This window comes from Zychaea mexicana, assembly GCF_025766255.1.
Source record: "Zychaea mexicana strain RSA 1403 chromosome Unknown BDB00scaffold_8, whole genome shotgun sequence".
Classification (NCBI taxonomy): Eukaryota; Fungi; Mucoromycota; class Mucoromycetes; order Mucorales; family Lichtheimiaceae; genus Zychaea; species Zychaea mexicana.
The window spans coordinates 43,638-68,761 of NW_026516671.1; the positions used below are offsets into that span (position 1 = coordinate 43,638).

Genomic DNA, 25,124 nt, shown 5'->3' on the forward strand with positions numbered 1-25,124 from the left:
ATTTGATATTGGATATTTCTTTTTGAGACTGTCTGGTCCTCGAGCGAAAAAACAACAACAGCAGCGCCTGTTTCCTTGATACCATTCGTTTTTTGAGTGTGTGCATACCGACGCTAAGAACGATTGTCCACATATCCCACAGCAAATATGTTGTTCAAGCATCGCTGTTTTTTTAAAGTCCTGCAAAAGATGGACAAAGGTCACAGCAAGCCCGTTGTAATATGCCGCGTCGTCTATTCAAATACAAAAGATTGTGTAATAGTTGTTTAGAAGGTATAGAACGCAGCTTTTGTTCAATTAGATGCTTTGATATGAGCTTGTTGGGATGGCGAACCATTGTCTTTGTACATCATCTTTTTAACATCACAAGTGTAAACTATATCACCCCCCCAAAGAGAGTCACTGTTTACGTTCTTCAGACATCAAGACATTTATTGTCCAACTGCTTTCAAGAGTCTTACTGGTGGCCGTTCCATCGATGTCGCCACACTGTTTTTCCCTCCACTATGACTACTGCTATGTGTTTCGTTGTCGGTGCTACGCTCGGCAAGATCGTGTCATTTCTTGTCTCGTCGTATGATGCGGGGCAATAATGGCTCATATGAGCACATACACGACAAGCAACATCTGATTAGAAATGTTTGTCATCATCTACTTTAAATACACTACTGTAGATAACACCATGATGTCAAAAGTCATAGATTGTAGACTTGACGTTTGGTATATATTTGACTGTACATCAAGATGTTATTTGCAGCAGTTTGATCAGATCATCCATGGCATACAGCAACTGTGGTTTGATCAATGTGCAACTCTATCCAGAGCGATGGATCTTGTTCATCTCGCTTTCTCTCAGCCAAAAACGGCAAACGAATTGTACTACAGTACAAGGCTGCATGGCCAGTGACAAATTGTGAAAATAAGGGAATTAAAAGCATGGATGGGGGTTGTTGTTGAATACATTTAGATGGCTGGGCAAAATACAGATATCATTGCAAGAGAGTCGCTAAAGGCGAATTATAGTGATGCTTCTGGAAATGAGTGGCACAGCCATACTCATTTATGATGCAGCTTGAGAACGTGTGCTTTTGATATTAAAACCGTGAACCAGATATGCCAATAGCGGAAAACCCAGGTGTAAAACCACCAAAAAGTGTGTGTGCGTTTCGTCCATTTAAAAGACCAAATGCTTTTCGGACATCATGTCTTTTGCCAAAGATGCCCATGCCCACAAGCTCGAGTATTCCTATTGCATTTACTGTACTTTCCTAGGCAAGGTCTTATACCTTTTTTCTTCGTTCTCTTCTTCTTAATGATCTTATTATGTGTAGGCTGACGACTGATATGATATGACATTAGCTAGAACAATACATTTGTTCGGGCAGCCGTAATACAACACATCATCTTGTGGCATGTCCCTATTATTTATTGAATTAGTTTGGTGCACATCCGTACTGTTGTCTGTACCATTAGAGATGTACTGCTACTACTTTCATACTCCATATCAAAGTAAAAAGAGCCTACCGGCGTGCCCGCGGCCTTGACCATCATAAAATACGTGATAGTACGAAGCAAAATGTATCATTCTTCTTTTTTCGAGATGCTGATATTTTCCAGGTTTTTTTGATAGATGCAACCGCCGAAAAGATGCTCGAGTCTTTATTGTCTACAATCAGACCTTCGGGTCGCTGGGATCTACAATTTTACTTTGAAGGAAGACTATCATAATTCTTTAGATACTCGGTTTGGGATATTCTCCCAAGAGAAGAAGCAAAGTACCATATTGCAGATGTACATCATAGTATCTACTCGCTGTCCTATCGGACTGTTGCAGATAGCAGCCAGTGGCAGCAGTACTGAGGGTTGTTATGGTCCGAACTACATAGTGGTGATTCCTTTCTATATTTAAGACATGACGCATTTCTCTCAATACGTGTCTTGTACTAGTAGCGCCTTGAATTTGGCAAGTGTCAAAGTTCCGGTTAAACCTAAAAAAAGAGGGTCTTTGCTGCTGGCACAGTGTTCGCTTCCGATTGGTTGCCGATAATTTTGCCCTCTTTCAACGCGGGGAGTGGGGAGATACGCCCTTTCCGCTGCTTCTTGCTCATTACTGATTTTCATGGCCGTCAAGTCCACCAGGCAATTCTCAAAGCGAAGGCCGCAATCGCCTTTGGTTCAGCAACAGCAACTGCCTGGTGTAGGAACGGCGCCCTTGGCGACAACAGCGGCAGTGCCATCCATTGCACCCGGTAAAACACACACACTTTTGGGTCGAGAAACGCCGTAAAAGGGACGTGAATCATCCTCATCAAAATTTAATGTTATAGTTGCCATCCAAAGCTCACGAGCCCCTCTACGTGCAGCTCGCGCAGAGGTTTCCCAAGAGGTAAAAACATGAACGCAGCTTTGTATTTCTTGGTGTGTGTGCCCAATAAAGTAAAGAATTGACAGAGTATTTATAACATACACGCACATATAGCCTGAAAAAACACTTGATCAACATGAACACGTACACAACGATCATCGTCATGACCACCCACACGCTCACGACCACACCCACGCTCACGACCACGACCACGCACACGCCCATGATCACGTCCACGATTCTTTTGCGCAACCGGCTGTTCCTTATCTTGATCAACATTATGAGCAGCATAGTCACGATCACCACCATACCCCTGGATACACTCATATTCCACATACTACTACAACTGCACATGGACACGACCATAGCCATGGACACGACCACAGCCATCATCACCACGATCAAGGACATGACCACCACGATCACGACCATCATCATCATCATCATAACCATCCGCACGTCCACGTACCTCCTCTCCCATCCTGGTCTGAGATCTTTGCAAACTTGGCACCGATGCAAAAAACCATCTTTACGTGGTTCTTGATTCACATTACAATTGGCGCGTTGGTCTGGTGGGCAGGCACATCCAGAGATAGTTTGGGTAAGTTACTGCAGAGGACTTCTTGGAAACCTCCTGTCTCTCTTTCCGTGTGTATTATAATATATCGGGCGAGGGCAAGAGAAGAAAAAAGAAAGCTCAAAATCTGACTTGATGTCTCATTTGTTCTTTGAATAGCAATTGTTGGATTTGCGTACCTTGTCATTTTTGATGCCTTGGGTGTTCTCAATCTGTTTATTTCCGATATTGTGCGAACAAACCCGGCGTTCCTGGCAATCAACACAAAGCGGCCTTTTGCGTAAGCCTCTTTAATATTCTGTGCCATCACGTATAAAATTGAATGTCGGCATATGTGATAAAAGAAAGCTGATTTTCATGTGAATCGTCATCGATGTATATAGCGCACGTCGATATGAAATTGTATTTGCAATGGCAACAACCGTGTATTTACTGTTTGCGACGATGTATACCACCAAAGAATCGCTCGAGCACATGTTGCTAGAGAAAAGCAGCACATCGTCGTCGGAAGATCACCACTATGAAGCACATTTGGGTTTCGGTGGATTTTTGATTATGTGTATTGCCATGGGCGCCACAGTTCTATCCAGTGTTAGCTTAAGAAATCATGAAAACTTTGTTCGCTGTAAGTGGATCAAGGGAGTAAGTTGGGGATTGCAAAAAAAAAAGGCAAGGAAAGAGTTTTTTCGGGATATAAGCACGTCATGTGTGTGTGTGGAAGCGCGGGTATATTGATTATTATGCAAACAACACGCAAACGCGTTTAGATTTACGACGATCCCCACCTACTGTCCACGGATTTTCTTACAATGTGCTGAATCGGGCACGCGGTAACGCGATCAAGATTGTACTGTCAAACATCTATTCGTTCTCTATTGTGTCGTGCGGCTTTGGAGTCATGGTTTTGTACATGTTTGGTGTCGCGACGCCGTTTATGGACAAGTTTGTTGCTTTTGGCGAATCTGCAGTGATGTTATATCTGGGCGGACCCACAGCTGCTGCGCTGGCCAAGTTGTTGTTACAAACTACGCCAGATGTAGCTCGTTCAGGCATTGAAAGTCGACTCTTAGAGGTACTTTTGAGCAATACTCACCCCGCCGGGCGGACAGGAGAATACTAAGAATATACTGTATATAGATTCGACAGAACCCAAGTGTGCTGGCCATGGATCGTGTACATTTTTGGCAAAACACGTATGGCAAGTGTGTAGGCACGTTAGAGATTCAAGTGAAACCGGATGCGGATGAACAGGCTGTTTTGCAATTTGTATATCAAAAGTTGGAAGGATTGACAAGCGTGGATGCAACCGAGGTGGATGGTGGTCATTCTGGAAGCGAGTTGACCGTCAGTATCATTCAATAGTAAATTCGGATCATGTTCTTTCTTTTACGCTGTTAACTACCCGCGAAAGAAGCCCAAAAAAAGTCAGCTTAATGTATGATAGAGAATTCTATATATAAACAAACATCAGAAGAAGATTCTGTTTATTATGTAAGATGTTGTTCTCGTTTGGAGAGCTATTGGAACTGTTGCTACTATCGCTACTAGTATACGTCGTTTTGTAACGCTACTGAGCTCTTATGTAAGCTGATCGAATGATCACGTGCTATCATCCTTTGTATTCATTAATGAACAAAGATTAGCCAGTGGAGTAGGGTATTAAAGAGGTAGAGAGAGGAATACATACACCCAGAATACATACACCCAGTTATATACGATCATGTAAATCGTTGCCAGCCATAATAAAAACAATGGAGGTCACTGCTGAATTTTTGTGATTCTGTAAGCACATCTCGTTTGATGACCCACAGCAATTATGGCCGAATGGGATACTTTTGCTATCGGGGCGTTGTGGAGTCGATAAGTGCTATTAGTCTTTAGATGGCTGGCAGCTTGCTGTGTGGATGTTGGAGGAGGCTCGATAATGGCACATTTATCAGGACGTCATTGATATTAAAGATCGGTGGGATGTTTTTTTATTCAAACTTGAAGAATGCGGGTCATATCGACTCGCGACCCTACCAGTGCCACATCGGCCGCATAGAGTACAGCCGCGATAATGGTGCAAAATGTATTTGGTCGCGCTAAACTAGGCGACTCTTTTCGCCATTTGGAAACGTTGTTGTGCCGCTGATTCAGTGACCCTCGTAGATGGTGATGTTCGAGATTGAAGAGGATGGTAACATCGGTTATGTGGATACGTGGGCTTTCCTATGCTGTATCTCCTTTTGTTTGTCCTTTCTGTCTATGTCTACAGTGGTTCCCCGTTTAATTTCAACTCAAAGGGGGTCTCTGTATGTAGTGTTGAAAATACTGAGGATTGACACAAAACAAGGGTGTTATATGCTTAAAGGGGTATAGAAAAAGTTGAAAAAACTGAGGCTTTATAGTATGGAGAGTGAAATTAAACGGGAAACCACTGTATGATACAGTATATCTACGCTTGTGTATGCCTTTCTATCCTTCTGATTACAGTATTAGATTTTTCTGTACATATGCTACTTTTTTATTCTTCTTTATGCTTTTTTTCCCTTTTCTCGCAATGCCTGTCTCTTTAGTTACAGTGGTTCCCCAGTTAATTTCAACCTCGAAGGGGGTCTTTAAAATGTTGAAACTACTGAGGGTTGACACGAAACGAGGGTGACTCAAGCAGTGTTTAATGCTTAAAGGGGGTATAGAAAAAAGCTGAAATAACTGAGGGTTTATCTTATTGAGAGTGAAGTCTAAATAACCCACTTGAAACTATTGCGTTTTCAACTGTAGAATCCCTAAATCTCAATGTTTACATCTGATACTCAGACCAAAACAGTGTTTTTCATAAAAACACACACGATAATAGACGGAAACCGCCTATTTTTTTTGAACACTTTCGTTTTTGAGAAAGTATAAGATCAACAGAATTCAGTTGAATAGGTCTATTAAAAGCAAACATATCACCGTATAAGATACACAGACGTGCAAAGTGGCTTATAATACACTATCAAGGAGTCCAAGAGTTGACAAACACAGCGACATTCAAGCTGACAGTGACTGGGAGAGTCAAGAAGCGTACTTTTTTCAAGATGTACAAAGCTGGAATCCAATGAGCACTTACAGGTGTATAATCGAGTCTCTAGGAAAGGATGAAGAGGCAACAGAAGTAACCGAGCCTGGTCCCATGGTTGGAGACTTCTAGTGCTGCTTCTGTTGAAGGTTTAGGGGTGACTAACATAAGAACTGTCATCACCGAAAAATAGGACGTTTGCCTGGCGGGTAGGCTCGAACAAGAGGCCAACGCAGCCAACGAGAAGAAGAGAAGGACCCACGCCAAATGGCGATGGTGATGGGAGGGAAAACATGTAGACATTATATACATTGATTTTCAGATATGATGCCATACTGTAACATTCTATGATACACACTGAATATCACGACTACTAAGCTCTACATTATATACCGATGATGAGAACATACAAAGTACCATTACTGTACCAAAGCTGATTTGTTTTCTACTACACGACACTACTGCAGTGACTACAGTAGCTCTGTATCAAGCTATATAGCAACATCAAAATTTAAGTAGTAGGCACTTTTGTTTATTTTCGTGTTAAAAGAAGGTTTTTCAGATACATACAGTGGTTCCCCGTTTAATTTCAACTCCAAAGGGGGTCTATAAAGTGTTGAAACTACTGAGGGTTGACACAAAGCGAGCGTGATTCAAGCAGTGTTCTATGTTTAAAGGGGGTATAGAGAAAGGTTAAAATAAGTGAGGGTTTATCTTATTGAGAGTGAAATTAAACGGGGAACCACTGTAGAGATTCATGAACTGCCTAATTTCCATCTTCGCACGGGGCGACGGTATGCCATAGTATAGAAGCTATCATGTTCTGCGATTGCGTGTCCATAGCGTGTTTACAGGCACAAAAATATTGTCTACGGGGAACATCAAACACTGTTGATCATCAAGCCTAGTCTGCTATGGGCAGGCGGATCAGTCTCTGCCATCAATATTTCAGAAAAGAGCTACGTTTCGACGTCGTTTACCGTCCAAATCCTTGCTTCGTGTTTTGCACTTGCACATGACAGCCACGCATTTCTTTTAAAAAGCTGTCTTTTATTTTGCGATGTACATAGTGGATACGGTTGATACCAACATTAAGCGCCGCCATGTTACACTCGCACTACGTGCTCTCTCTTGCACTGAAGTGCTGAGCAGAAAACGTATGCGTCGTACAATGGCAAGGATGCTATTTGACAATCCAAATTTTATGTAGGCATATGAAAGTTTAAATTTTATTGATAATAGTAGTATTATTAATAACGGTAAGCAATGTAGGGAAAAAAAGGTGAGAGGAAACAATAGCTGATGGCTTAACTAGCATACTAGGAGTGCGTACATATACAATTATCCAAGTGGTTTATTTGAAGTTATCAGGGTTTGATAGTTCCTGGTAAGCCGCCGCCTGCATTCGACCAAACGAACCTCCTCCGCCTTGATTATCTGCGTCGGAGGGTAGGAAGACGATACGCGTTCCTGAGCTCTTTGATAGGGTCTGCATTGTTTCGAGATAGCGAATCTGCATAGCTGCAGGCGTGCTCAAAATATCAGCAGCAGCACGCATTAGCTTAGCGGAGTCGACTTCAGCACGGGCGCTGATGACTTTAGCATTGCCAATGCGCTTGGCTTGTGCAGCAGCAGAGACTGACTCTTGTAGTTCTTCAGAAAGCTGAAGATCTTTGATCAGGATGGACTCGATCTATTTCACGTGAATGCGGTGGTTATCCAGATGAGCTTATATGTATGTAGAGCACAATCACAAGACGTGTTTTAGAGAAGCATCTTTTACCTTGACACCCCATTGTTTCGCAACAGGTTTGGTCACGTCTTGGATCTCTTTGGCAATGGCCTCTCTGTTCTCAATACAGTCTTGCAATGTTTTAGAGCCAAGGATATGGCGAAGCGTTGTTTGCGTGCTATGTCATGAAAAAGGAGTGAGTACAAGGTCGAACAGGACGAGACCACTTGCTATTCCAAAATGGTGGTGTATCATTTATGCATACCGCTCTGTAAGTGCCTTTCGTACGCTGCGAACGCCAAATTCTGCACGGAACGGGTTTTCGATATGCCAATACACCACGCTGTCAATTCGCACATTGACATTGTCCTTGGTCATGATGATTTGCTTTGGGATTTCGATAATTTGCATCTTGATATCAATATGATGCACCGACTCAGTCAGTGGATTCACCTGTAGTTCATCACACGAAAGAAACACGGCGTCAGTATTAAGCCAGCAATCCAGAAGCTTTTTCTTCTCAGGATATACACACCTTTACTAGACCGGGATTGACACACTTGTAAAACTTGCCAAAGCGTGTTACTAGACCAACATGACCTTGATTGACTTCCTTGAACGGGTTTGGAAAGCAGCATAAGCAAGGAACCTGTGAAACATATACACACGGACATTAGAGTTTAATTAGTCAGTTTTTTGGTGCATCTTTATCAACTCGTCAACTGGACGTGTTTGTGTTCCTAAAGTACCGACCATGCCTAAACCACCACAAATCGAACCGAGACAATTCATCATAGTGCCATACCATCCCTATTAAGAAGCATATTAGTGTCAACTCATGATACTTGAAGCTGCTGTAAGACCACAGAAAAAAGGGTGCGACGTACAATGTTATGGAAACCGGGATCGGCTTCAAAGGAATAATCAGTCTGAGGAGGCCGCTTGATTGAGTTTCGTTGAAGTGGTACTTCGTCACTGTGTGCTTGCATACTACTGCTCATGACAATAATAGGGAGTCAAAAGATAAAAAAGAAAAGCGTAAACGTTTGAGGTGGAACTTGGAAAAAAGAAAAGTAAGACAAAGAAGAGAAAAAGTAGACAAGTTTTCGCGATGGCCTGTGATATTGCATGATTTGATGAGAAGCAAAAAAAAAAAAGGCTGAGCAGAGGCGATGACGCTGCTGGTGCTGAGCAAAAGGCAGCTGAGCACGCTTGTGCCACGTCGCACGACAACACCATCCTCTTTTTTTCCTGCATAACTTTCTTTTGGTCTTTCTTTTCTCTTCTTTCTTCACAGTTTCTTCTTTGATCTTTTTTTTTTCTTCATAAAAAACTTTTAACAATGGAGCATACGATGGCCGAATCATCATCTCACAATAAGCCCTCTTATCCTCCATACAAGGATGACGAGTATGAGGGTCCTACCGGTATCAGCATGCAAGACGTCGAGCAGACTTTTGCACAAGACTTTGGTCTTGATGATATTCATCATGTATGTGTTTTGGCTTGTATTTGCGAACAGTGATGGAAACGTTCTCAACCGCATACATGCACTACACAATATAGGGTTTTTATGGTAGCATGATGACTTGTATTGGCAGCGTCTTGGGCTTCTTTGGTTCGGTAAGTGTCGTTGCGAGTGTCCGACTATACACACCTTACCAATTCAGGACTGACTAATATTGGCACGTCTCTTTGGGCAAATCAATACAGATTCCTTTGCCGTGTTGTGTATGTTTTCCCAACCCGTACAAGCGCGTCCACCAAGGTGACGAGCACATTTTCTTGTTACTCTCGCTTTCTCTGAACAGTATAGCTCATCAGAATATATCTGCTGATATTAATAGGTAGTGCTGGTTTGATTACGCGCTTTGGTAAATGCTACAAAGTCGTCGATGCAGGTTTAGTCCAGGTAAAAATCTTTGTACGACTTGTTATCTGATATACGTAAATTGACATGCACCGCACAAACTCTTCTTTTTTCTGCATCAGATCAATCCGGTTACAGAAGGCATCAAGAGGATCGATATTACCATCCAGATCACGGATATCCCATCCCAAGAAGTCATGACTAAGGTAAATATCCTTTACCTTAGTCTTATATACTTCACGCGTCAAACAAGGAATAGCTTCAATTTTTTTTTTCATGATGGATAGGATAACGTCAGCATTACTATCGAATCTGTCTTGTATTGGCGAGTAGTGGCTCCCTATGATGCGGAATACCTCGTCGAAGACATCATGACCGCACTTGTTGAAAGGTATATATGAAAGATATGTTGCTCTGCCTTCTGTAAATAAAGTATTTGCGTATGCCTAGCTGTCTCCTTTTAACGTTCAACAAATTACATAGAGCACGAACTGTGTTGCGTAACGTCTGTGGTCAGCATTCCCTTCAAGATCTTATTGAGAACCGTGATGCCATTTCGCGCGAGATTCAAACGGCTATCAATCCTGCAGCTAAAAAATGGGGTGTCGAGGTATAACACGCACACACACAGACAACTTTACGAATGTGATGGCTGTATAATAGCTTGTTCACTTGAATTTTTATGCAGATTGAAGCTACGCTGGTCAAGGATATCGGCATCTCTACGCAACTCCAAAAGTCACTGTCATCTGCAGCTACGGCAAAACGCCTCGGTGAATCGCGTGTGATTGCTTCGCAAGCCGAAGTGGAAGCTGCCAAGTTGATGCGTGAAGCAGCTGATATCTTGAGCACACCTGCTGCTATGCAGATCCGTTATTTAGAGACGTTGACATCCATGGGTCGTCATGGTCAAGGTCCAAAAACAATTTTCATGCCAATGCCGGGCTCTGGCGGACCGAAATCCTTGGGTTTTATGGATGATCCCTCTTCTTCTTCGTCCAAGCAGTAGTCATGTTGATAATGAAAAAAAGTGGAGCTATTTGCACCATAACATATCAAGTAGCCCCTTCCTTCTCTCTTCCTTACTTCCCTCACTACCACTCACACAATCATTTGTCCAGCTCCCCAGATAATCCTTGTAACGAAATTGCTTTCCTTCATAATTTTTTATCCTTCCTCAATCTATTTACGTTTTTATTGCGCTGGTATAATTCTTTTCAATAATTCATAATAAATAAAGTTATCCTTTCCTAGGATGACGAAGATGCAGTCGTTGGTTCACTTGAGGATGACGACGATGACGAAGAACTAGGTCCAGTTGCTGTTGCTGCTGTGTTTTTACCACTGCTGCCATCCTGCTTCTCGACCAGTCGTTTACTGCTTGATTGTTCTCGAAGCGCATGCTCAGCTGGAGAAATGGTGTGGTATCTGTTGTTGTTGCTCTCATAATGATATTGCTCTTGGTGATTTCCGGACTTGTTGTTGGTTGGAGTAACAGCAGTATTAGTAGTGGTAGGCATCGAAGATTTAACACGGCCGACACTGGTATCAATAGGTGGTAGGATAGGTTTTGCAGAGCGAGGAGAAGGAGTGGAAGATACAATGCAATCTCGATCAACTTCTGTTTTGATTATCGTGGGTGCTGCTGTCGTTGCCGTCGTTCGAGCACGCTTACTAGTGTTTCCGCTATTACTGTTGCCATTGCTATGGGTACGATCGATGTGTGAATCGACATGTGCGCTGTTGCTGCCGTTGCTGTTGCTGCTGTTCGTGTTATTGGTGCCACGTTGAATTTTGGCTTTAAGTGCCTCCATAACCTGGACATGTGTCAGGCTGCTAGTATTGCCACTCTCTCCACCGCCACCACCACCCAAATCATTCACTGAATTACGGCTTCTTTTTCTGACCGTCTTGTCGTCACCATTTAGCGCCCCTCCTGGCGAGATTGGAGTTGCTGGCTGTTGGCTCGGATACAATCGATTATTTCGCCGGTAAGCGTGCGGATCCGATGGCGGGCATAGTGGATGTGCTGAGTGGGGATACGCTTCTGTGTGCCCAAACGACGAGCTACTGGTAATCCGTGCAAGCACCTGCTGTTGCACTGGTGCGAGTCCGTTGTATTGTGAGCTTGAAATAGGAGGAAGCGTTGTGTGGGGCCCTGCTGGTGTAGGCGTATTGGTAGTTGTTGCATGCGTCGTTACTGAATTGCCCATGCCCAATGGTGGTGGTAGGTGCGTTGGAGGTGGTGCTGGTGTTATATATTCTGGCGTTGTATGTTGCTTGTCATAGTATCGAATTGTAGCTTTGCCATGTTCCCGCATGAGCTCCAGGTCTAATTCTCGTAAATGAATGCGTGCTTGCTCGATTTTTAAAGTGTCCTGTGCTGCTATTTTCTAGTTAAAAATAGTAGAATGATTAGGATCTTTAGACAAACTACTGTGTATGTGTATAAAAAAACTTTCAACGCTCCCTTAATTACTTACCTTGTCCTCCTCAAGTTTTGCCTTCAAGACATGTTGCAGTAAATCGTGCTCATCTCGGTAGCGATCGAGTAAGTGTCGTAGACTGATGTCCATTTTATCGCTTTACAGAAGGGAATTTCAATTCGGGACTTTGGTAGCATAATACACCTATATAAAGTTTCTGGTCCAGCCAATGAAACTACACCTAATTACTATTGTATTTACTATTTATTACATGTCAACTTTATACATTGGCTGGTCAAGTTTTTGGAAACGCTTTCATGGTTCCTTGTTAGCGCACGCGAGACTGAAATATCGACAAGATCCTCTACTGATGTAATAGTAACTTTAGTTGGATTCCAGTTGCTATAGAATTGACCTATTTGTTTACAAACTACATCAACTAATTATCTAACTCTCTATGTCCGATATAATACAGGTTCGTTTTTTTTTGTAGGTAGAAGCAAGCATTCCAGGCATACCATCGGATACTGTCAGTAAACCACTTGTAGCTATAATTGATTGCGGTTTGTGTTTACATTTAGAAACGAGTGTATTGTAGTCGTGAGACTCTCTGCAGTCGTAAAAAAGCTGTTAATCAAAGTGGTCGGTATAACTACATCCAACACGCTTATATTAATTCGTTTTCTTGGGCACAAATTTAGTATACGCGCCAATGTGTTCTCTATGCTGTGATCAAGGAAGTGTTTGATTGCCGCTCTTTCCTCCCATCCATCCCGAACTTCCCGTTGGCACCCATTTCCGCACAAACATCCGCTCATACAACAACTCCCTCAAGAGCTTTAACTCGCTTGGTGTCCAAGCTGGCCAACTCTAGAAAATTCCATGATTTGCGCAACTTCCCTGATTTGCCTACATCGTTTGAGAATATGGGCCCTAGTAATATTTCTGGGGAAGAACCCAATATTTTTTTTTCTAAAAAAAGAGACTTGATAAGCTATTTGGGAGCAGCATGAAATGAAATACGTTTATTGTTGAGTGGTATCGATGACGGTAAAAGTATATAGTGGTGTAGATAACAAGATTATAAATATAATATGATATGTATATAGTTCCAAGGGTGTGTAGCTTAGTCTTTAGGATCCCTGTAATACTTGGCTTTTACTGCGCGCTCGTTTCTTGGGGATTTGTACATTAACTGTAAACAGTGGTTGTGATGGTGTAGACAATGGTGATGGCGCCAGAGTAATTCTTCTAGGACTATTGCGACTAAAACCTAATGGTGATGCACCGAGAGAGTTTGGTGTTGATGATGAGATAGTTGTTGCTACTGATGACGGGTCAGCTACTGCTATTGATAATGGTAACGAGTTTTGCAGATCTTCTTGTACTATGGATTGGAGGGCAAATGGAGGTGGTGACGGTGTGCTAGCAGATAATGCGGAATATCCTCTGCTTGGTGACATCAATTCTGCGTTCATCGTTTCACAAATGCCATCGCTAATTGCTTTGCTAGCGCGTGTCAATCGTCTCTCATTCCATCGCTCGTAATGCATTTTTAGATGATCTGGTGTCTTGTAAAATACTGTTACTCCATCTACCGGCTTGGATGTGGATGCGTTCCAAAGCTTTGCCAATCTGGTCCAGTCTGATGCGCCAATAGTTCTTTGAGCTGGTCCATGGATAATTTATTGAAACTTTTCGAATTCCTGCTTCGTGTGGACAGGGGTAACAGCATACTTTGTTCCTTGTTTTTGACAAGAAAGATGTAGCGCTTACTCAAAGGATTGGCCGTAGAATCAGGCGGTAAGAAGATGTTGATACTAATGTTGAGAGAGTATGGAGCGTATTCATTTGGTCGCGATGCTCTTCGTTGTTTCGTTCTTCTGCTGAAGACATGTCTATCCCAGATGTGCGAGCAACGTCGGGTGCCAATTCTGCAATACCAAATGTCTCGCTGCACTCTTTCAGCTCCAAGCCTTGGACATGGGCACCCGCTTGCTTCTCAATAGCACCACCAGTACCGAAAATCAAGCTTCATTTGTAGGTATACCAATGCTTCGATCAACCATGGAGCAGGATACAGAAAGCGTGTTGTTCTTCTTCTCTTCATTTCTTACGATGAATCAACATACGATACGATAAACACCAAAGAGTATAGACTATCATATTTTGGACGACAACGACACAGCCACTACTCCTAATGAGAGCAATTTGATGCACCCTTGGTAGCATTAACAAAATCCAAAAAGTAAGCTATTTTACATTGACACGTACGCTCACTGACCTGAACACGTCTATTCTGTCTGCTATGATAGACTTTTGTGGGGATAAACTAATAGACGGATCGCAGACATGCCGGATATTGAATATTTCCAAGATGAAGAAGATGAAAAAGGTGGAGTTTGGATGCCATGATGATGGATGTTATCTTCCGAGTGGAAGGAGTTATTTTCGCCTTAAACAGTGTGTTCCTTGAAGCAGTGCCACCTTCGTGTGTTGAAATTGATTTTTGACAGGTGATAATTTGGTAAACCCAGGTATTTGGATCGAAAGGAAGTGTCGACTAATTACGAGAATAGAAGATTGTGAATACAACGGCTGGTTCTGATTATTCTCATTGTGATCGGTGTTTGAGGGATTATTGATATTGATATGGTAGTGATTATGTATTGTCTATATCAGCTCACCAGTGTGCGTTGTTTTCTCTAATCGCATTATAGTAATTAATAAGACGGTGAGAAGTGGGATGAGTTTTCCGTATCGATTTTAGAAAGTCGTGTTGTTTACTACACACAGCTATCGTTTCTGTGTTATGTATATCCACTAAGAGAAACCTTGTTACATGCTGCATCATGATAGTGCTATAATGCATATCTATATCTTTTTCATGCCGCTCTACGGACGATAGTATGCATGCATAGTTAATGTCTTGCTGCTGGTTGATGAGTTGCGCTTTTAGCGAGAGACTACTATTGTACCGTGCTACGAGTCATCACTAGATAAATGGAAACGGATAAAATCCTACATATCAGAAACCACACTGGTAATACATAATGCTATACAGTATGCAGACTGCGTGTGAACAATGATAATGTTATCTTGCTGCAATTTCATAATGATGCACCCGATAGGTTCTCCTACTAAATGTTCATACGCGCGAACATTTTCTGCGTCATCTAACAACAGCAACTTTAATACAAGTTGGGTTGAAAGAAAAAAGTATTGTGTACATGTGTCGTTTAGCCATTTTAACGTCCAGTTTGACAGAAACAACAGCCTGCACAACTTTGACAACAATGTCAGTACCGTATGGATCGGGTGCTAGTGAACTCACTGTAATGGTGCGTGTTGTACGCCGGAACGAAAGAAGAAAAAAGACTAAACTGCTGGCATTTATTACTATAAGAAGCTACATAGAAAAGCGTGCGTGTGGTGTGGCAGCAAAAAATCAGGTATATACGTGCCTGGATTCAAAATGTGCATTATCACCAACTTCGTGCCCTAGGTTTATTTACTGAGAACACTGTGGTAGAGTTAAAAATCCGTCCTGCTACATTACATATAATATTACAACTACGTCTATAGTGTTAGCAGCAGCAGCAGCAGCAGCAGCGGATGGCATCACGGTATCATATGCTACTAACCACACATTTATATGACCAAACGATTCCCCAAACATCATAATCCACTGTTGGGAAAACTCCATTGAAATCCAGGAATTATGATTATTTCTGTTAAGCGACGATCCCTATTGGAGGGACAGATAGTCATTTCGGCGCTCATTATCAGCTATCGCCCACGGTATGCAATGCCGTTGAAAGCGATCCATAGACTAAGTCCTTCTTGACCTATTGGTAAAGGTGACATGAGCTTCGTGAACAGTTCCGTACATTGACCGGATCAGTGGCTCAAGGCCAAAAACGTAGCCTTGGAGCGTTTATTATACGGGAAATCCTACATGGTTTAAAGCAAACGCATGTAGTCCAAGAGCAAACACACATTACTATCCCTACCAACTTTAATTGATATGCCATCTTGCCACCAATCAATGCACCAGTCGTGAATGGATTACTGCTGTAAGAAGTCTTGTAGTGAAGAAGCTACTCGTCCCAACACACTTTTGCTGTGGCATCTAAAGACAAGGCATAGTAAAAATAAGCGGATCGTAATTTATACCAAAAGGGACTATATATTAAGCTAAGTGGGACGTAATGCACAGTAAACGGTGCTCTTAACGTACAGAAAAACAACCGCAAAAGAGCAGGACTTTTCTCTCGGGGTTTATTATGACATCATTATTCGGCAACGGCAAGAAGTGTGCAAAGAGCCGGTCAGAGACACAAGCCCACGTGATGTGAATTTTGCTGTGAAAACAGGCAACAGTAGGGGTAAATTCGCTGCGTCTCTCTTTTCTTTTTTTATTATCACATAACGAAGGCTCCGATCACGTACGCAAATAATCAAGGAAGCAAAGGTAGTCTAGGAATGAGGAATTCAGGAAGAGCGCAACACAGATCTTTCTTTTTTGGATAGTGACGAAGTTACGCGTGTGCCAAACCTTGAACGTTCCTACAGCTTTCCCAAACGAAAACTATGCGCATTGTGACGCAGCGATTTGGCCATTGACTTCGCACTCGAAATGCACAAAGGGATGGCGAGTGAACAAGGTGATCAATAGAGCAACAATATGCGCAAAAGTGTCAAACGTTGGAGGAAGTCATCGTTTGTAGTGTTATTCTTCTGATCGTCCCAAAGGAACTTAAACGCTGCTTTAAAAGAACGTAGAACCGCACAAAAACAAACGAACCGATTTACTTTATCGCAGCAATGGAAAACATGAAGGATGAGTCGAATTCACTAGCGGCAGCGGATACTTATCTATGAGCGGGCCAACTTATCTGCAGCAGCATATACTTGGGATGGAGGATAGAACTTAGTAGTAGCATCAACTGGGATGGAGGATGGAGGGAGGAGGTTACACGGCGTGGTTCAGAGAACTGTTGGCGGATAGCGAATGGTAAAGCAACAGTTGACGAGCACGGTTAAGCATAAAGATTACGGGTCTTTATTATATACTGCAGCGATGGGGGCATCTTTTTCCGCACACACACAACATTACGTACCACACACACAGTCAAAAGATAATATTAAAGTACTGTGGATTTGTCTGTGAAGTACGCTATATACACACGCTGTTTGCCTTGTTGGCTGAAGGACTGTAAACTGGCTGCTGGGTGGATGGTGTTTTGAATGTTCACTGATGGTGAATTGTCTACCTTGTCAGTCACGCCTATTTCCGTCATCTTGTTGCTCGCAGAAATGCGCTTCTACACGCTCCTTCGCATTCGTGTCTTTGTATTTGCTTGACACGGTGCCGTGCACGGCCCACTCACAAACAAGCGGCGACAGCATCGGAGGGTACAGCTCCGCATGGTGAGAGACACGTACCACTACCGCCGCAGCACATTTGTTTACTTGACCACCAAGCACACCCCCTTTCCTTTCCTTTCCTTTCCCTTTGGTGCTGAATCTTTTGTTATATCATAGTAGGCAACCCACAAGTTGAACAAGCGAGAAGAAATGTCTATATAAAGCGAGCAGTTTCGCTTTCTTTTTCTTCTTCTAACTTTAGTTCGTTTTGGTACGGCTTTGGCTATAGTGCAGATTCACCGCTCTGTGCAATGACCAGTCAAATGACTGTGCTGGCGATTGTTAAGGACTCTTCAGGATTCGCTAGATTCAGTGGTCTGCCTGAGGAGACTCTTGCAATGTACCAGTGGGAATGTGGACAGTCGGCATGATCGTGACCTTCGGGTGATGTGGTGGGATTTTAAACGAACATTATTATTTTCAGTATTAAACACAAATAAACAAAATGATAAACAAAATAAAACAATCTTTTTCTTTTCGCACTCTTCTCATAAACATTTTACCGCTTTTTATTTATTTTTTTTTGCTCACGCGCACGACAAGTTCCTTATTTTTTTGCCCACCCACAGCTCCGTGCTAAACAAAGCGGGGAACAATGACAGACGACAGTAACACGATCACAACGCGCTTTATCACACTTTGGAATGCACTTTGCACCTTTCTTTTTTTTACATTTCTGTGGTCGCGTAGTTCTGCTCGCGAAATAATCGAAAGGAAAGAATTTGTTGGGAGGGTATGGACTCCAGCAACAACGGCGCTTAAGGCAAGCTGTTCTAAGCTGAGAGAACCAGTTTAATGGTTTGTTTCGCTCGCCACGCCCCTTTCAACCCCTTGATTAACCGAAAACAGCCATGCTGGTCTATAATTTGACAATTTGTTTAAAGCTGCCCACATCCATCATTGCGGGCTTGGACGATCGGCAATCGCTGATTGCCGGGGCATATACTCGTATGAGAAGACGCTGGCTACGGCGTTCAGCACACATTTACTCCAACCCAATCCAATACACGCTCAGTCATGCTGGTGATAAGATATCATATTAAACAACTTGCATAACACTATCCGCTATCATACCCCAGATACTTTTCCTTTTTTCTGATTTGAATTCGTCAATATAACTTGTGGTGACAAAACTTCCGTTCTGAGTGCATCATCGGCTCCCTTTTCTTGGTAAATAATCGTATAAGAGATTAAGAGATCACAAATGACATACGTCTATGCATCATATCGCGTCAGTCCATATCGGGTTATAATAGCCTTACATATGCTGGATCATCCGAGTATAATGTTTACGTGCTTTACACAACTCGGTTGGATTGTCTCTATGCGACAGTGCTTAGCTTATTGCCATGGTAATTGCTGTGTATGCTTTTGCTTGATTTTTAGCCGAGTACCTTATTCCGATGATGATTTAGGTAGTGTAATGATGTGTTTTACCACAGTGTATTTATATATGTGTTTGCGCTCTGTATTCTCTTTTATAGTATAATAAAATCTGTGGCGAAGGTATTCTACCGAAATGCAAGCACACCATAGCCAGTGCTTATTTTTATGTACTTAATACATAGGAGTTGACGGTTTACGTAAATGCAGGATCCGTCAATTCTCACACCTCTTTGAATTTCACACAAAAATCGGGAATCTTAGCTTTGAGCTGTTGTCAGGTTACAGTGCCGCTGCGGGCTGCTCAACCCTGTTGATGATCTCTCCATTACAGCAAACAGCGCAATACTCTTCCGTCGACCATAAGATAAGACATTTAAAAAGAAAAAGAAAATCAGTTCGACGAACCGCCGAAACCCTCTGCTAATCAGACATCCACGTCGAAAGGCTCAGCACTATGTTGTGCGAGCTCTACTGTCTGAGATGCGGGTGTTATTGTTGCTCGCTCTTTCTAATCCTGTTCTTGCTCACCTGCGTTGCTGCTGCTGCTGCGGTTGTTGTTGTTGTTGTTGTTGTGATGGAGATGATGGTGGTCAAAACACTGATACGTTCCAAGATTTATGAGTCCGTTGAAGCATCACAAACTGCTGATGACTGCATTCGCAAAGTACTGGTGTGTAAAATCGTGTGTACGACAAGCACGATTCAGCCCCGAGGAAAACGTGCTTGTCAAACAGATTGCTGAATTTGTTTTCCATAGCACAGTGTATGTATCCAAGTTTTTTCTCGTGTGTATGTCCGCCTTGGTCAATCCGGCGCTATAAAGTCCATGTTTTCTATATACTCGAAATAGACATTGCGTAGGTCTAAACAATTGCTCAGCAGTTAAGAATTGTAACGCGATATGGTGAGTGTAACATCAAACAAAGCAAAGAGACAGAATAAGTCAACGAGACCCGATGGGATCTAAAACCGGGTTATCATGATAGCAAAAGTACTCACCAGCATGTGCATTGAACATATTCATTGAGCTCATCCGAGTAAACGTCTCAGATAGTAGCTAATGTGAATTACATGATCTATATATGACAGCTTCTTCCTGAGCATAGCTGATCCGTGTAGCATCAATATCTGTCTGGATGAGGAGATGTTGTGAGGTTATAAGGGAAATCACAGCAATCTTTAATGACGGCTCAAAGAATATGATATGTGTTATTTATCATGTTGGATACAACACTCCAAATGCAAACTACTCTCCCATCCGCCTTCCGTAAAGCCTTTTCGTAGTGCTCACACCATGGAAGTGGTCGTCTGTTTTATTTTCCATTGATGTACATATTTTGTTTATGGCTCATAATATTGCTGCGTGATGAAATTACCTATATGTTGTATAGTGTACGCTTCACCCAACGACATCTACTTCCTTAATCCTAATCCATGTAGGAGAAGAAGACATGTCGTACCTGGCAAAGAATTCTTACGACTCCTTCAGAGAGACGATGTCGTGTGTTGACGGCAGGATATCGTGTTCGCGTGGCTAGTATAAGTATACACTTTCATTGAGACGATTTAGAAAATTACCAAAAAGACAGCATTATGATACGAGGATGACTCTTGTTCTTTTATTTTGTATGGATATATCATCATCCGTCAATATAAAGTTGGTACAAGCGTTATTTGCAGACAAGCCAAAGGACTATCAAAGAACGAAGTTAGAGAAAGCCATAATACTTGGAGTATATAGTGAAACAAGCAACAATTGAACCAATCACTCACCACGTATTTCTGGAACAGATCGTCGCAGCCCCTACCCTACCCTCCTATTGCTGGGAGAACCTCCACTTTTGTCTGGGCTCCAGAACCTATTATCCAATCGGTACTACCATAATGTTATATTCAATATGTATATCATCAAGGGCATAGGGAATTCGATACGCTAAGTGCAATCACTATGCCCACCTTTAGTGCGATTGACATTTCACCTGGCTGTCCTTCGTCTTCGCTGTACATACAGTACATGGAGAAGTCGTATACTCTCTTTCGCTCGCTTCAGCATGCAGCAACTTATAATTAATTTCGTAAATGATGCTTTTTTTTTACTCTTAGAGCAAGTCCAGCGGACTCGCTAAACTTTCCTCTATTTTTACCACTCGCTATCCCAATTATTCTTTTTGGCGAGTCAATTTTACAGCGGACTAGCTATTGCTGACTATCATAGCAATAGCGGACTCACAAGAAAAATCTTTAGCGAGTCTATCAAAGTCTGTCAACTTTAACAGACAATGTGTCCGACAGTAGCTATCCTAATAGTTTTACAAGTTCTTTTGGCGAGTCCGCTGGAGTGTCAACTAGCTATTGTTTTCTGTTAAATTAGCGAAATTGGTGCTTTAGCGAGTCCGCTGGACTTGCTCTTAGCTAGCTAAATCGACGGCAGCTTTTGTTTCCGTTGCGCGCTGCAGCATTTGCCTCACCCCTTTTCTTCAACCTAATAAGCTATCATTAGCTTTGCCACATACACACAATGTCACCACAAGGTAATACATACCGCAACGTCTGCACTTCTGATCCAGAAAAATAATTGAATAATGGAAACATCACAGGTAGTAGAGTTTAGCACTGTCTACTAGTTCACGGGGCAGTTGGTCATGAAGGAGCAGGACGAGTTGGTCCATTTTTGGGCTAATAGAAAGAGAATATGTCCAGATTAGCATTGTCACTCCTATGTATCATATTATTTTGCTGTGGTAACAAACAGCGCGATAGCATTAACAACACCCTTCTCACGATAGCTTGTAGCTTCGTGCATTCTGCAACACTGCTTACCGAGTGTGTATAAGGTTTTTTACGAGAAAGCAGAACTGAGGGAAGAGTATTAAAAAAGAGAGATAGCAATTCGAATCGGTTAGGAGACTTATATACAGCAACCTTTTATCACTTTCAAACGTGGGAAACAAAGACAACAATAATATTGTGATCATTTTGACAGAATACTTGTCTCTTAAAAAGAATTAATCTTCTCAGCGGCAATGAGCCCTATGTACAGTGTATTCATTTAACAAAGAAGAGAATTTGGCTATTACTTTGGGACTTCTCTACTGCTCCTAGAGAGATAAAGCATTAATTACGGATCCCACCTGTCAGAAAAGCTTAGCAAAGTAACTGTTTTGTAAGGTGGGGTTTTTCATCCAATTGTGCATGAAACAGCACTGGCTAGATACGAGAAAAATAAGACCCACAAGCTTGAAAGATAAAACACGGAGAGCCAGTGTATATCCAAGCTGAGAAGAACCAGACAAATGGTCTGCACAAAAGAGATATTGCTGCAACCATGACCAATTATGCCGCTCATTGTAACACCGCTGCTATGTACTGCTTCCCGGGCAAGGATCCATTGTTCTATTGACCACAAAAAGCTTTTTTACCAAACCAAACTCAAATATACTATAGACGATTGGGGTGCCAAAATCCCCGAGTGAGAGCTGTAGTGAGATCCAGTCTTGTTTGCTGCAAGAAAGCAAGTAAAAGGCACGTCGATCACCATGATTAAGCTACCCGAGAGCTTCATGGTTGTCACAACACAACGGTGCGGTTGGAGCTGGCGTGTACCACACAGTTTCGACTCAAGCAATGCGAACTATGGAACACTTGCGCACACGTACTATGGAAACGGCACAACCACAACTGCAGCGCTTGCGTGCTTTATTACCTCAAAATATGTCAGAGTGTCACCTTTCGGTGCATATCCCTCGCTTCTTATCACCACAACAACAAATGAACAAGATAAGTGCTGGTCGGGTCAGGACCACCTGTTTCGGCCATGTCATCTGAAAGCTTTTCTCTGAGAAGTTGACGATGCGTGGATTTCAGAGTTCTTGTTGCCGCACAACGAGTCTGGATTGAGATGGGACCCTGTTTGGTTTGCGTTTAGACCTATACAGGCTATTGCTGAAGTTTGAATGTATGATGGAAATGCTGTGAAATCACGCCAAGGTAAGTCACGTCAAGGTAAGTCATGTCAAGGTAAGTCATGCCAAGGTAAGTGAAGAATTGGAAAGGAGACTTCAGCATTAGCCTGTATATACGCAGCACCGAGGACGATAAATGCGGAATTTGCTTAGACGGGCCCGAGAACTCCTTGAGGCACCCCCTCTTGAGACTGTATAAGGCAACCCTGCTTCGACCCAGTTGGGGTTTCACGCGACCGTTGGGCCCAAGGGCTACAGCAAACGGGCGTTATGCTTGCATTTGTTGAAACATTGCGGCAGGAATGGTCTCTCTTTGCCATTGCCATCATCTTTTTGTGGTGGTAATGGTAACAGCACCTGCTGGAGACTTACAGATCAACGCGCCTGTCGTGTTCTCTGGATGCGTCACAAATTGGCGTATCCATAGGACCCAAATAGGCTACATTTCCTCTTCTTTTTTTTTTGAAACTTAGGTTATGTGTTCTTTATTTCGGCTAAACTATGGCGTGAATGGACCGGTTGCTTGCAGAAGCTTGCGTGAGTATAATGAAAATTCCAGAGGATCAACATCCATCGACGTCATCATGAACGCACAACCGCGCAGCTCAAGCAGCTTACGGTATGGACATCGGCGCACGACCTGGCCGCTACCCAGAAACACACCAATGGATATCGACATTTGCAGCTGTCCCGGTGCAGACTTTGACCCTGAACCCGATCCACGGCTGGTCCATGATCAGTTTATTACCACCAACACAACCAGATAGCGAGCGCCTCTACACTCTTGATCTTCTCTCCTCCGATTACCCTTGCCTCGACAAACTCTGTATATATTCCTCTTCTTTATTTATTTGCTATGTAATTTCTCGGTCTCTTGTACCCTCGCTTCCTCTTCCATTAAAATCAGTCTGAGGGTTTTCTCGGTCTTTTTTTTTCGTATCCTGCCTTATATCATCTTATACAGTATTCACATTACCATCAAAAAACAATGGCCGGCAAATTGCCTGAATGATGTTGCCACTTATATGTTTCTCACCGATGATGGAGTGAAAAACTGTTTGAACCATGTATGATGGAATAAATGCTCGATCACGAATCAGCTATGATAATCTGTCTGGTTCTTTTATATAATGTCAGTAATTCTCAGTAATTAAACGTTCATTCGTACATGATAACTTTGCCTAATCATCCTCTCCTGATGTTCTTAGTCGTACCCTTCGCCTTTCCCATTATATCGTTCGTTTTAAAGAAAATAGTAGTCATGAGGTGGTCTTTGTAATTTTTTCTTAGTGTGATTGATGCTCTTGCTGTTCTGAAGTAACCAGGTCTAATTATAAAATACAAGATGAAACTTACAATACTATTTCATTCCAGTCCCTCTTCTTTTTTTTAACGAAGTACTACATATTACTATGTTGTTAGTCACTACCGGTCAACGTTAAACGCGCGAACGACAGCGTTCTGTGACCGAATATGCGAGTTCGATGTATGTGTCCGTTCTGTTTATTGATTATTTTAAAAATGACAACAAGTGCAGGGCATATTTTGGATCTACGCAATAGTACAGCAAAAGAAGAGAGAAAGTCATTAGAAACACTTGATAACGGAAATCAAAGAACTATACACTTCTTCATGTATGTATATATATATATACATGCGCATATTAAAAATGATAGCTATCATATATCCATATATTTTAGTCCAAGGTGTTTTTACATATATATATATACGTTGGCAAGAATATGTTGTCACAAATGAGAGTATCCATACATATCTGGCATAGTGCGTTTTCTCAGCCAAATGATCTTTCAAATACAACTGTTTAGCTTTCATATAACCGGTGGACTAGTGACACTTTATTCGTTTGGTCCTTTTGAGTGTGTTAATTATTCTGCATGAATCAATATGTTATGACTGTGATTAAGCTGAAATAATTCGGTTGACTGTGACCGCGTCACTCGCGCGCTGGTATGGGCAGGAGTGCCGTTATTGTTGCTATTTCCTGCTGTTGTTTCTGTATATGTAATAATTGTATAAGCACCTCATTGTTGCAAATTTGGAACTTGCAGGATAGCGACTTGTGTTATGTATGTTTGATCTACAGTACAGTAGTTAATCACCATTCTCCAAGTGTTGATTCCCACCAGATATGTAATTACGCTTCTACGATAATTTGAGTACACCACACTGTATGGGACTTGAATCCCACTATATGGAGCTATGTCTGGTTTTTGTAACCCGTGTAAAGAAATAAGCAATGGTGTACAGTAATTTGAGGAAAATGGGAAGACAGCAAGAACCATGAATATTATTACAGTTGAAAAAGAATTAAG

The 25,124-nt window shown here is 42.2% G+C and overlaps 4 protein-coding genes across 4 annotated transcripts; 2 read left to right on the forward strand and 2 right to left on the reverse strand.

Annotated features, from left to right (window-relative positions):
* Positions 1–2,074: 2,074 nt before the first annotated feature.
* On the forward strand, positions 2,075–4,419 carry BDB00DRAFT_803194 (cation efflux family-domain-containing protein). Its single transcript, XM_053121996.1, has 7 exons — positions 2,075–2,249; positions 2,328–2,386; positions 2,480–2,966; positions 3,102–3,222; positions 3,326–3,567; positions 3,710–4,014; positions 4,080–4,419. The coding sequence occupies exons 1-7, from the start codon at positions 2,120–2,122 to the stop codon at positions 4,302–4,304; spliced, it is 1,569 nt and encodes a 522-aa protein (XP_052983837.1). The 5' UTR covers positions 2,075–2,119; the 3' UTR covers positions 4,305–4,419.
* Positions 4,420–7,194: 2,775 nt separating this feature from the next.
* BDB00DRAFT_803200 (uncharacterized protein) lies at positions 7,195–8,858 on the reverse strand. Its single transcript, XM_053121997.1, has 6 exons — positions 8,605–8,858; positions 8,471–8,527; positions 8,253–8,366; positions 7,983–8,170; positions 7,769–7,895; positions 7,195–7,678 (listed from the first exon to the last, which is right to left on the reverse strand). Exons 1-6 carry the CDS (start codon positions 8,716–8,718, stop codon positions 7,340–7,342), a joined length of 939 nt encoding a protein of 312 aa, XP_052983838.1. The 5' UTR covers positions 8,719–8,858; the 3' UTR covers positions 7,195–7,339.
* Positions 8,859–9,059: 201 nt separating this feature from the next.
* On the forward strand, positions 9,060–10,824 carry BDB00DRAFT_918727 (uncharacterized protein; the record flags this gene model as incomplete). The annotated part of the gene is made up of 7 exons (XM_053128730.1): positions 9,060–9,209; positions 9,298–9,340; positions 9,565–9,629; positions 9,710–9,793; positions 9,875–9,978; positions 10,071–10,197; positions 10,276–10,824. 7 exons carry the CDS (start codon positions 9,060–9,062, stop codon positions 10,594–10,596), a joined length of 894 nt encoding a protein of 297 aa, XP_052983839.1. The 3' UTR covers positions 10,597–10,824.
* Positions 10,825–10,837: 13 nt separating this feature from the next.
* On the reverse strand, positions 10,838–12,163 carry BDB00DRAFT_868172 (uncharacterized protein; the record flags this gene model as incomplete). Its single annotated transcript, XM_053126439.1, has 2 exons — positions 10,838–11,980; positions 12,071–12,163. 2 exons carry the CDS (start codon positions 12,161–12,163, stop codon positions 10,838–10,840), a joined length of 1,236 nt encoding a protein of 411 aa, XP_052983840.1.
* Between the last annotated feature and the right edge of the window lie 12,961 nt (positions 12,164–25,124).

What these genes read in the sequence shown, in the direction of transcription:
- BDB00DRAFT_803200 (XM_053121997.1), bottom strand. Translation starts at nt 8,718, where the DNA reads ATGAGCAGTAGTATGCAAGCACACAGTGACGAAGTACCACTTCAACGA. An exon ending in ATCCCGGTTTCCATAACATT is followed by an intron (nt 8,528 to 8,604) that starts GTACGTCGCACC and finishes GCTTCTTAATAG; the next exon opens with GGATGGTATGGCACTATGAT. An exon ending in TCAATCCCGGTCTAGTAAAG is followed by an intron (nt 8,171 to 8,252) that starts GTGTGTATATCC and finishes GATGAACTACAG; the next exon opens with GTGAATCCACTGACTGAGTC.
- BDB00DRAFT_803194 (XM_053121996.1), top strand. Translation starts at nt 2,120, where the DNA reads ATGGCCGTCAAGTCCACCAGGCAATTCTCAAAGCGAAGGCCGCAATCG. An exon ending in GCGCAGAGGTTTCCCAAGAG is followed by an intron (nt 2,387 to 2,479) that starts GTAAAAACATGA and finishes ACGCACATATAG; the next exon opens with CCTGAAAAAACACTTGATCA. An exon ending in CACATCCAGAGATAGTTTGG is followed by an intron (nt 2,967 to 3,101) that starts GTAAGTTACTGC and finishes TTCTTTGAATAG; the next exon opens with CAATTGTTGGATTTGCGTAC.